Source organism: Pinus tabuliformis, chromosome X (assembly GCF_031772625.1).
Source record: "Pinus tabuliformis cultivar Carrire ecotype Pingquan chromosome X, CPIR1, whole genome shotgun sequence".
NCBI lineage: Eukaryota > Viridiplantae > Streptophyta > Pinopsida > Pinales > Pinaceae > Pinus > Pinus tabuliformis.
In genome coordinates, this window is record NC_142308.1 from 1,624,271,245 (window position 1) to 1,624,284,557 (window position 13,313).

The window sequence follows — 13,313 nt, forward strand, 5'->3', positions numbered from 1 at the left end:
ATATTTTTCTCACTATCACCCAACAAGGGTAGATAATCCCGTGCCAAATTAGTTTTCATTGAGGAGGCACCTGCATACCTCCATAGAGGCACTTCCAAGCTTCACAAACACCTTTTTTCTATTAAACTGGATGGAACTAATGTGCCATATCAAGTTTCTTCGAAAGTACAAGACATTGCTAGTAAATCTTAAGATGTCCATACCTTTGGTGCCATGTTTGATTTTTGCAGCTACTTTCAACCACTAATGCTTGATGTCCTAATGCTACAACAATAAATCTATGAAGACTGGCTTCTTTAACACCTTTAAACACTTTGTAGTGGTTCCCCTTGTCCTTTAAAAAATACTTGACTTCATTAAACTCAATCTTGAGACGGTGTTTCGCCATTTGACTCACTAACATGTTCTTCTTTAGTAGTAGTATATATAAAACATCATGCTTATAATTGACACTTCCATTAGGCATCTTGAACGGTATTGTTCCTCGGCCTTTGAATATATTTACCTTGTTATCTCATAAAGCTATCATCTGTACTTGACTTTAATTATCATGCAATGATGCAAGCCACTCCTCTTTATGTGCCTTGTGCAATGTCACACCTGAGTCTATCTAGCATGCCTCTTTAGATATATTTTTGGCAAATAGTGAAGTAATAAAGATTCCATAGCCTCTCTTTTTTCTCCACTATCACATTGTTGTAATACTCACCTTCCAACATCATTCCTCAATTGCTTTATAAATTCTAAGTGAGAAAAATCATGCCTATTTCCTTTTGCAGTCCTTCCCAAAATGGTCAAGTTTTCCATGATAAGACCACTTTCCTTGGCTACCTAGACTAAATTTACCATTCATTAAATCTCTGTTCTTGAAATTCCCTCTAATTTGAGTTCTTTTCTTGTCCCTTTCTTGGCAAAAGTTTTACCTTCCCTCTAATGCTCATGCTTGCCACAAAGACATGTTCAAACCTGCCTTCACCATGGAGTTTATTTCTTTGCTAGTCTTACAAGTGCAATAATGCTAGCTTATCACATGTTAAATCTCTAATTTAAGGGTTGTTTCCTCTTAAAAACACTTCAAATAATTGAAGCACAATATTAAGGGTTTACAAAGAATGACCAATTGTGAAACATTTTGGCATACGAATGTAGGACACTTGGAAAAGGTTGACTTGATATCTCTCCTACTAGTGGGATGGGTAGGAGGAGGTTCGGAATACTGCCAACAAATCAGTATGGTCATGGAAAAATCAAAATTCAGCTACATCTCATATTGTTAGACTCCATCTCAAAAAGCTAATCAAGGAGAGGTCTTTTCATTGGAGGCACTTATGGGATCGTGACCAATGTTTTACAACTCGGACTCGGCCGAGGATCGACTCCGACTCGGACTCGGACTCGGTAATGACTCGGCGGGCTCGATTTCAATGACTCGGTCGTTGTAAAAAATACATTAAATATTTATTTTTTTTATAAAAAAACATAATTTTAAATATTTTAAACATAATTTTAAATATTTTCATTCAAGTTTCCAAACACACAACATTATAATATACATGGAAGACAACATATGATCAAAGTAGGCTCATGAACCAATCCATTATATCAAAATGGTACCCAATGGCAATAGTAATCCTCTAGGGCTGCAATCCTCTAGGACTACAATCCTCTAGGGCTGCAACCCTCTGCTTCAAGATGGTTTTAGTGCTGCTTCAGGACTTCCAATATCTTCTTCAACAAGTCCTGAAAATAAATCCAAGTTCTGCTTCAAGCCTTCAACAAATGCCTCAAATAGTCTACAAAATGCTTCAGGGGCTAGTTCATCAAGGTCTTCTATATATCTCCAGGACTCTTCATGTCTGCACAAACAATCTTCTTTAAAGCTACTTCATCAGGGCTTCAACAATGCCGCTCCGAAGGTGTCTTCAATAGCCTGTACAACAGGTTTTCTTCAAGCTGCTTCCATAAGTCATCAAGAGGTCTTCAACAGTTCTATGGGAATATTTCAAATGTTCCAAGGAATGTCTTTAACAATCTTCAACAAGTGTCTCAGATCTACTTCCAATGCTCTGTTATACCTTCAACAGGATTCAAAAGTTTTGCTCCAAAGATACAGTATACACCAGATCTGCTACTTAATCTGCTTCAATTAGAGTTGCAGGTCTTAAGTCTGCTCCAACACTGCACAAAAGCAACTCTTCAACGATGGCTTCAAGGTCTGCACAATAAGCACTTTACAAGCTGCTCAATAGCACTTCAGAAGTGTCTCCAACAATAGGTGCGATGCACAAAAGCAACTCTTCAATGATGGCTTCAAAAACTGCCCAATAGGATTTTTACAAGTTGCTCAACAGGACTTCAAGTAGTATCTCCAACAACAGGTGCGAATGTCATACGTTCCTCAAACCACAGTTCTGAATTTTAAGTCACAGAGCCGATTTGAAAGCACAGGTACGAACTCAGAGAAGATCTGTTACAGGAGGCAAGATTGCAGACCACTGTTTGGCCGAGTCAATACGGACCCGGCCGGGTTGACCGAGTCAGCTATGACTCGGCCGAGTCATTGGATGACTCGGCCGAGTCATAGCTGACTCGGTCAGCCGAGCCGGGTCATGGGCCGGGTCATTGAGCTGGCTATTGAAACGGTCCGAAACGGCCGTTTCGGTTTCAACTCGGCCGTTTCGTAAAACACTGATCGTGACAGAGAAGAATGGAAGAGCATGTTGTCCCTCTTGTATTTGTGTAACTATATACTTTTGCACTCTAAATGGGCAGCCGTCCAAGATATCCTAAATTTTATCTAATATGATGAGCTACATACATTGAGCATCCACACCTGAGGACCTTTTTAGTAGGAATGGATGTGAAGATATGATAATCCCATTGGGTATATAAGCCTTATAGATGATATGAGGTTCTCTACTTACCCTACCCTTTCCCAATATTTTGAACATAAGAAGGGTTCCGCAAAATCTAGCAGGCCTAGCACAAAGCCTCACTAAGCTGATCCAGACCTTAGGGCAGCAAGAAATCGGCTGCCACTGTCACCTCAGCAGCCTTTCTCCAACTATTTAGTGGAATTCAATCACAAGAGAGGCTTCCCTAAAATATCACCTAAAGGATATTCAATAAGAATGGCACAAGGTGATTGGATGAGGTCTGATCCTGGGTCTCCCTTAGATTAGGCCAGGCAGTTACCGATTCACCATGTTGTAAAAAAAAAAAAAAAAAGTGATTGGATGAGGTCTAAAGATTGGGATGGAGTACCGATGAGGTCGAGAAGGCCTAGGTAATCTTTCCAAAGTTCAAGTACTCTATTCATAGACCAATTATAGGGCTGTTATAAGTTATGGTTTTACATATTTTCAATGATGAGACAAGCAATGTCATATAACACCTGGAAGAAAAGGTCTTCCAATGATAAGTCAACAAGCGACAAGACCTTCAATTAGATACTAAGAAATTAGGGTTTGCAAAGGAGTTTCTGTGGCTGAAACATGCATAATACAGGAAAAGAATGATGACATCAGTACTAAAGGTTGGGTTTAACATGCAAAAGAACGCAATATTTTGCCTTTATATAATTATAATATTATTTAATGCATTTCATACTTTAAGAGCAATGACACATCATAAAATAAATTACTTTTTAGCAATATTTCACATAAACCCTAACCCTAACCCTAAACATCTAAGAATTAAGAAAGAAGGATAAATTTATTGAACAATGAGGTTTGATCAACACCACTATGACTAGTGCCTTCGTATCATCCAAGATCAATAGTTGAGAGTTTTTTACATACCTATGTCTATATACTGAGAAATGTTACCAGAAATGGAACTATTGACAGATGCCAAAGGCTTTAGAATGTTTTGGGTTCAAACTTCAAGCTTGTATTGTTCCGGAAAGTATATTTTAGGACAAACTGTCATCTGAAAGCAACTTAGAATACTAAATGCACGGTCTCATACTATTAATTGTCTCCAACTTAAAATGGCACCAGATTTGCACCATTTGACAGATGGCAAAGACTTTAGAATGTTTTCGGGCTCAACCTCGCATTGTTTATGGTGCGATGGTTCAGCAGTAAACAATGTGGCTTGTCAAGCCAACCACCTATGTTCAATTCCCTATATGCATGGATAAGCCGTTAAAATCAGGTGCAGGTCGTCAGTGATTTTGATAGAACAGTGAACCCTTTCGTAGAAGTTTAGCCTAACGAAAGTGCTTTTGATTAGTGGTTCCACATTCAAGTGCCGCGTTGCCTTTGAAAAGAGACCGCCTTGATTAATGGTTCAACATTCAAGTGCCGTGTTGCCCTTGAAAAGAGACCGCCTGCAGTGCTTGATGTGTTCAGGCCAATGGTTGAGGTTCTTAAAGTATGCTCTTTAAAAACACTCTTATCCTATCACTTATAATGATGTCTGTCAGAAGACCTACGGACAAACAGCATGTCAGCTTATAGATCTCCATCGCTTGCAATGATATTTGCCAGAATACCTATTGATAAGCAGCATGTCAGCTTTATATACTCCTGTAGCACCACTGTTATTCATTAGTGAATTTTTTTCAGAAATGAAATTTGCCACTTGCCAAAATTTCATAGTTAGTCATTTGCTATAAATGCCCAATCCTAATATATATCTTCGTATCATCCAAGATTAATAGTAGAGGATGTATTTTACATATATATGTTATATACTGAGAATAAGCCAGCTATTGAAATTATCGATTTCTAGGGCTTTACGAGTTTATTTCCATGGTAGACAAAAGGGAAACGATTGAGAAGAAGAAATGGAGAGAGTATGATAATAGCTGACCTTTGATGGGAATCGAATCCATAGCCATCGCATTTTGCATGAAACCCCTCTTCGCCACATTATGCTCTTCTTGCACGTACAAAACCCTGAACCCTGTGCTTGTGGTGTCTTTCACAGGAATTTTTTAAGCGCTCCATATCAAGTGCATCTTGTCTCCGTCACACACACATATATAGATCATGAAAGAATCTCCGGACCTTGGAACTTAATTGTCGTCTTTAACGAAACTAAACTAAGGTTGAGGTGATCTGCACATCGTGAAGAGCAGCTTGACGAACAAATCCTAAGTTCCCTTTTGAAGGGCACTGATTCGATACTTCTTCTCCTGGCATTCCACATTACTGCTTATTCTGCTCTGCTCTTTCTTTATCGCCTCTTGACAAGCACTGATTCAGTACTTCCTTGACTGGCATTCCACATAACGACTTGCTTTTCTTTAACGAAACTAGACTAAGCTTGAGGTGATCTGCACATCGTGAAGAGCAGCTTGACGAACAAATCCTAATTTCCCTTTTGAAGGGCACTGATTCGATACTTCTTCTCCGGGCATCCCACATTACTGCTTATTCTGCTCTGCTCTTCCTTTATCGCCTCTTGACAAGCACTGATTCAGTACTGACTTGACTGGCATTCCACATTACGACTTGCTCTGCTCTTTCTTTCTTTCCTTCTGAAAGGCACCGAGCACTACTGCAACAATCTATATACTGGCATCTACATTGACTATTTACTACTCTGCTCTTTATTTCGTTCGTCATGCGATAAAGGGTGGGTACTCTTTCTTCTTTCATATGAATATCCACTCTGCTACCCGGGAAGAGTCAACTGAACACCTGAGCTGTGGCATAGGATACATGGATTTTGAAATCTGTTTAGGGTGTATTCTGTTCCTTGAGCTGGTTATGAGTTTGCCTTTTTCGTGATTGGGTAATTCGTCACTGTTCGGCTGTTTCCTTCGCTAAATATTAGCAATCTTGCACCGTTAATCTCATGAAGTGGATAAATAATCATGGATAAAATTAGTATTTGCACCCAGAGGCGTAAAGGAACATAGCGTTTTGAGATTTTAAATTAAAAAAGGAACATAGCGTTTTGGGATTTTAAATTAAAAAGGATAGACATAACCTCCCTCTTTCTTTCTTCAAGTAGACTAAGAATAGTGAATGAACAAACAGAAAAAGGTTAAAAGCTAAAAATTGAGAGTAAAACAAAATATTATCCAAGGAAAATATATAACTACATAATTATTTTATGACTAAAACAACAAAGAAGGAAATGGGGTTGATGTTTTGGTCACCGCGTGGATGAGAATTTTATATTGAGCTTGAGAACTCTATATAAAGTTATATAGGCGCATAATAGGCTCCCTGATATAGCTTTGGACAGAGCTTGGCTAGGCTACGACTCCACTCTCTTCCTCAGGGTTTGGACTGCATCTAATCGACTCTGCGCCCTCAGGGCTAAGCGGAAGTTGTTTTCTCTTCCCAACAAGATTTTCTTGGACGAGGACCTCACTCGAGCACAAGTTGTGGAACTTAAACAATCCAAAGAACAAGTTATGGCAGCATGACAGGCAAGGAAATGGGCGGTTATCAGGAATCTTCAGGCAATCATTCGGGACTCCTTCCCACCCGGGTGGAAACCCCAAACTGGAGGTTCCAAATGACAAGCCCACTTGGGGAGGCAACAGGGTACAGGCATTTCTATTTATTGTTGGAATGGCAATGGATCTTTCTGGTCATCGTCGGGACTCTTGTATGATGCTCTCGAATCAATGGACATCCTCTTCGTGACCGAGACTCATGCGAGCCCTGTTCGACCCCTCCCAGATATTGCAGGTTACCATTGGATCTCAGTTTGCAGGCAAGAGATGAGGAGCTCAGGAGGGGTCAGAGGATCAGGTGGAGTTGCTTGTTTGGCTAGTGACTCACTCTGGAACAGGGTATCTTTGGTAGCCGAAGATGAGTTTGCCAGGTTTATGTGGATTCAGATTAGCGTCAAAGTCTCTCCTCTGAGGGACATCTACATTGCAGTTTGTTACTTCCCCCTAGCCTCTTCACCATTTGTTGTCCATAATGGCTCAAATGGGGATCCCTTTATAGACTTGTACACCGACATCACCCGGTACTATGTTGTTGGGGAAGTCATCCTCCTAGGTGACTTCAATGCTCGCACTAGAGATCTCCAGATCCCTCTCCACGACCAATCAGAGGATGTATTTTGTACTCAGGGGATAGATCCAGATTCAATAGGGCTTCATCGGATGTCAGATGATGCTTTAGGGCCCATTATAGTTTATGGTAAACATCTATTGCAATTGGGGGAATCTCAGGAGTTGTTGATTCTAAATGGTCTCCCCTGTTTCCCAGACTCTCGCTTTTTCACTTGCTGACCATATGGCGGGGGTGCAAGTGTAGTTGATTATGTACTCGCTAGCCATAACTTGCTCCCTTTTATTCGCCATCTCTCCGTCTCCCCCATCCCCCTTGCTGATCATGCACTTATTTCCTTCTCTCTTTGGTTTGACCTTCCCCTTCCACCCCATCCCTCCCCTCGGGGCCCACCCCGAACTACCTTCCGATTTGACGAAGGAGACCCTGACATTTTCTCCTCTACCCTACGCAAGATACTCCCATCGAAAACCCAGTTCTCCTTGCTTGACTCTGCTTCCACTAAATACACCTGTCTTTCAACTACCATTTGGGAAGCAGCACTCAAATCCTTCCCCCACTCTGCTCGTTCCACTTCCATCTCCCCTAAAGTTGGATCTTGCCCCATGAACAAATGGTACAATGATGAATGCAAGACTCTACATCCAGAACTTCGATATGCTTTCACCCACTCTCAACCCTCCTACTCCGAACTCAAAGCTTCTTATCGTCATCTCCTTCGTCACAAGAAACGACTCTTTGTCTCCCATAGAAGACGAGAACTTTTTGCTCTCCTTGTCCACTCCCCTAAACAATTCTAGCATACCATCCTTCCCCGACGATCCCCTATTCCACTTGACCTCTACCCTACATCCATGTTCTCTCACACTTCCAACCTTTATGATATTCCTGGGCAGGCCCAAATTCATGTTACCTCCCCACCCTCTTCTTGTTATCTATTCTTAGACAGAGATATTAGAGAGGCCATTTGGGTGATGAATAGCAGCAAAGCAGTCGATGAGGAAGGCTACCAAGCAGAGTTCTTTAAGCATGGTTTTCGTGCTTTGGTTAGCTACTTGGTTGATCTCTTCAACCATGTAGTCCGTGAAGGTTTTCCACCGACATGGGCACACCACATCATCCATCCAATCCACAAATCAGGTTCCAGCTCAAATCCCAATAACTACAGAACGATCATGGTGGGTCACACGTTCTCGAAGTTGTATGCTACTGTTCTACATAGGAAGCTCTCCAGTGACCTTGAGCAGAGACAACTCAGAGGTAGGGGACAAGCAAGTTTTTGATTGGATCATTAGACCATTGACCACATATTCACTCTTCGCGCTGTGATTGAGGAGGCACAATACCGCTCTTCGAAAGTCTACTGTTGTTTTGTAGATTTTCGGAAAGCTTTTGACTTTGTTCCGAGGGAGGCCTTGCTCCAAAGATCAGAGATATTGGCATTTCTGCAACCCTATTCACCGTTATTATGCGCCTATATGAGTCCATTCTTGGTCGTCTTCACGCAGCCCATGGGATGTCTGATTTCATTCGAAGCACTATTAGGGTTAAACAGGGTTGTCCATTGTCCCCTACCCTATTTGGGATGTATATTGATGAGTTGGAAGAATTTCTACACGAGCATATCCATGACACTGACGGCTGCCTTCTTCATGAGGTTCTGATATCTATTATACTCTTTGTTGACGATGTGGTCCTCCTCTCCTCATCATCCAAGATGAGCCTCATGGACACCTTGATTTGTCCCACAGCTCTAGATGGCTCAGAGATTTGGGGATTGTCTTTACTTGAGTCAGACTGGGCTTCAGCTGAGAGAGTCCAGATTCTTCTTCTCCGCCACATCATTAGGTGCAAATTGACAGTTTCGCAGCACATCATCCTTGTAGAGATTGCAACTCAGCACATTCAGCTTGAGACAGTCTTCATATTGGTTTCATTCTTGCATTGTGTCCAGGGTTTGGCAGACTCGATAAAGAGTACGGACCATTATCCTTACTTGGCATATTGCTCTTCTGAGACTATTGCCCGTTCTACTGCCTCAGGCCGAGCCACATGTTGGTTTACAAGAGTTTCAAACCTCTTAGGGTCAATGGGAATTAAGTTGGATCGTCTCCCTCCTTTCCGATATTCCTTAGATGCTCCTGGTCACCTTTTACCTACTAGACAAGAGCTAAACAAGATCATCAGGGAGGACATCTACAAGCAGTTCGTCCAGGTCACCTGGGTCAATCTTCCAGGAGGGTTGCACCCAAAGATGGCCTTCTACGCTTAGCACTTCTTGGAGTTGAGAGACAGGCTCATTGTTCAACCCCAGTATACGTTTCACCACTGGATGCATGCTCTTCACATTCCTCTAGGCCAGTTCAGAGTGGGCTCTCATAGACTTTGGGTAGAGACAGACCACCAAGTGGATAGACTAGACAGACTCTGCCAGGTATGTCATTTACAGGAAGTGGAGACCGAAGTGCACTTCATCCTTAGATGTTCTATCTACTACGAGATCAGAGGAAGGTTTCATTACTTGTTAAGTGATTCTCGGACCCTCGACGACTTTTTCAGGTACCCTAATCAGAAATGTTTGGCCCTATATATGCAAGAGGCTCTTAGGTTCCGAGTGCATATTCTTCAGCCTCCCATCAGACTAGACCCCACACAGAGGATCATCACGACATTTTTCAGGGTACTACCTTCAGACAGGGGCACCAAGAGATCGATTGATACCAGTACATATCCAAACTCCACACGAGATCTCAGCAACAGTTTCGTCTCAGATCCGTTCCTGGGAGACATACTAGCTCCTCCAGCATTCAGCAGTGTGTGAACCCCCCTAGGATACGATTTAGTGGACAGTCTGCACTTGCCACCGGCTCTTCATTTGGCCAACAAACTTTGTTGAGTTTCTTCAGTGTTATTCATTGAGCCTCAGATGTTAGGAGAGATGGGTCTGATCCTCAGACCTGTTAGCTCCTGGATCTTCTCCGCCAGGGCCAGATGTTGATTTACTTCATGCATTGTATCTTTTATAGGAGACTGTTTGGTTTTCCCGCTTTGTATATACATCAGTGTACTCAACAATCCCTTTCACCTACTTTGTGGTCATTAGTTGGAGATAAATATAATTACCTTATCTTATCTTATCTATTACATACCCCTTTTCTTAATAAATTGTATAAGATAATAATCTTGATCCTCTATTTCTCTTTATTAAATATTCTCTCTTAATAAATTGTACATGATACTAATCAAAGTGAAAAGAATAATCATTCAATTGGTAAATATATTTAAATACAAATGATTAACATGGCTAATGTATGTGGTAGCACAATTGACAAAAGAACATGTTGGCAAGCCCTTGTGTATCCAAGCAAGCTCATGTTTGACTTTAACATTAACTTTGATTTGAACATGTCCAAAAGAAAAATATTTGATTAATTGTAATTCTCAACAACTTTTATAATAAATAAACCATCATAGATCCATCTTAAATACGGATCTAACATGAGTCGAGAAGGATCCAATTTCTTCACGTGCAAATTTTTTTTATGAGCTGAAATTATTTAAATATTTTGTATAGTTATTTAATTGTTTCTATTTTTAGATTTTTTAAATTTTTTATTTCGACCACATGAGCAAAATTTCAACTTTGATGATGGGTGGACACCCTTACACATTATATTGGGTTGTAAAACGAGCCATTCGGCTCAATAACCATGTTAATGATTGTGAATTGGAAAAGTTAAGGTTACTAATTGTTAGTTAAAAATAATATTAATTATGATAACTCAATTGCTAATTCACAAATCACCCTACTCAAATCCATAACCTATTCCAGCAAACACCCCATACAACTTAGCTAAAATGTAGCTAATCATAATGGTCCTGTAGTTAAAGGGAATGTTTTTATCCCCACTTTTAAAGATAGGCATGATAATGCTTTGTGTGTGGGGCTTAGGGAAGCCTTGTTCCCTTACGAGATTAAAGAGTTTGTGTATATGAGGGATGAAGACAAACCTTCCCATTTTGAGAATTTCAGCTTGGTAGCCTTCAATATCTCATAGTGGTTAATAGACAAATTGAATCCTATAGACTTGCTTTGGCACGAACTAATAAATTGAGATGTCTACACATTTACGATTTTACTTCTATATAAATAATAATGGGAAGTAACTTCTAGTAAGTATATTTACTTACAACCTTGAGGACTAGCTCAATTGGTTGAGTACATATTGCTAAGGCACCTTGTCATTGGGAGGTCAAGAGATCAATTTGTATATTTATTTACATATTATTCCTATCATATTTTTATGCAAAGACTTGATTAAATTATGGTGGGAAGTAGTTGATAGTAAATACGTTATCTACCTATGAACTATTTTTAAAGATTTTAATTTTGAATGGTGTGAATGGTATCCACATTGGTTTATATTGTGAAAGGATGCAATAAGACCTTTGAGTTATGATACACTCAAATATTAAAAAAATAAAATAATAATAATATGAAAAAATATTTACTTTTCAAAAGAAAATATTATAAATTTCATTGGTCAATGTTAAACTAATAGTGGTAATGGGCAATTTTAAAGAGTCTTTGTATAACCTTCATTGCCTATTCCTACAGTTATATTCCTATGTCCTCAAACTATCTTGTCACCCTATTTGAAGTAGAACAAATTTACTATTAAAACATAAGAAGTCTAAATTATTACAAATATAAAGAAAAATTACAAATACACTTAGTAATAAGATATAATTCTTAAATATAATAAAATATAATAGCAATGATTAGAGATTACATTTGAAACTCGAATTTTGACAGGGGATAGAGCAGGGAGGCTCTGCAACTTGTTCTAGGGTTGGCGTTAGGGTTTGACATTGGGTACCATGGCGGGAGGCGCAGGGAGGGAGTGTTGCTCCCTCCTACAGTCAAGCAGTCATAGATAGAAGCAAGGACGCTAGAAAGCAACGCTTCAAGAAACCTCTGGAGAAGACAACAGAGGCAAGTAACACAGAAATACTGGGAAGAAACAGACCTCATGAACAGGAAGGGGATCAGTAGGAAGCTAGTAAGGAGAAGGAGAAAGGGGGTAGCAGTCAAAAAACCACTTCTATAAGGACAACTAGGGTATGCAAACCCAAGTCGAACATCATTCCCTGGGTCATCTTAAGCGACCCAGCGCTACAAGCGCATAGGGATCACATGGCAAAATATGCGGTTATATGCAAATTCATGGGGTTATGGTCGACGGAGAGGGCGTTGCACGTATGGATAAGGAGCCACTGGAAACCAAAGGGAGAAATAAACCTTCACCTAGGATCTAAGGGCTTATTCACAGTAGTGTTCACAAGCCTAGAGGATAAATATAGAGTGTTCGAAGGAGGACCATACTTCTACGCGGTTGTAGGCCTCTACATGCAGCCATGGATGATGAACTTTGTCCCAGAATGCGAAACATTCACATTGGTACCGGTATGGATTAGACTATACTCCCTTCCTCTGGATTATTGGCTACCAGAATCTCTGAAAACAATAGGCAACAAACTGGGGCATTTCCTAAAGATCTCATATGCGACTCTGAAAGGAAAATACACCTCCTTCACCCGGATATGTGTGGAAATGGACTTATCTGGAGCACTTCTGGACGCGATAATTTTAGAAGTATATGATGAAGAATGGGTGCAGGCGGTGGACTATGAGCACATCCCATTTAGGTGCCGCAAATGCCATGAACATGGGCATCTATATAGAGACTGCCCAACAAACAATATGGAGAGAAATGTGAAAACAATGGCGGATAAAAATCCCGAGGGTTTCACTAAGGTTGGGGGCAAAGGGAAAGGTGGGAAGTGGCCACAAAAAAAGATCAATGAGGAAAGACAGTCGAGCCACAATAGCTTTAAGATCCTAGAAGAAGAAGATGGAAATAAAGAAACTAACCAGGAAACGGAGAACATTATCACTGAGAAGGAAAGGGATGCTAGCATGGAAGATATCATAGAAATCAGCCAGTAAAAGGAGGATCTTCCAAGCAATATGGAGATAAGTAGGGACCATGAGGAGGACCATGAACTGCAAGAGATTCTAGAAAGGGAAAATATAGATCTAGAGAAATTTCTGGAACAAGGGATGACCAAAGGAGTGGACTCCTTGCCAAAAGAGGAATGTGATTGGGTTTAACAACTCTTCCTATGGAGGTCACAACCGAAGGGCTTTGGAGTCAAAAGAAATCATGATAGCCAGGAGCATAGAGGGGTCAAAATAATGGAGGAGATACACGCACAATCTCCAAAGAACCCAGGCAGGAAAATAGGAAGAAAAAGATAGAA

The 13,313-nt window shown here is 40.4% G+C and overlaps 1 protein-coding gene across 2 annotated transcripts in view; it reads right to left on the bottom strand.

The window, feature by feature from the left end:
• LOC149146258 (Tetratricopeptide repeat (TPR)-like superfamily protein) overlaps positions 1-5,789 on the bottom strand; it is a 381,927-nt gene extending 376,138 nt beyond the window's left edge. For both annotated transcript variants that reach the window (XM_089453142.1, XM_089453143.1), the window contains exon 1: positions 4,819-5,789. In XM_089453142.1, the coding sequence (XP_089309268.1) occupies positions 4,819-4,878 (60 nt within the window). In that variant the 5' untranslated portion in view covers positions 4,879-5,789. The remainder of the gene's footprint in view (positions 1-4,818) is intronic.
• Between the last annotated feature and the right edge of the window lie 7,524 nt (positions 5,790-13,313).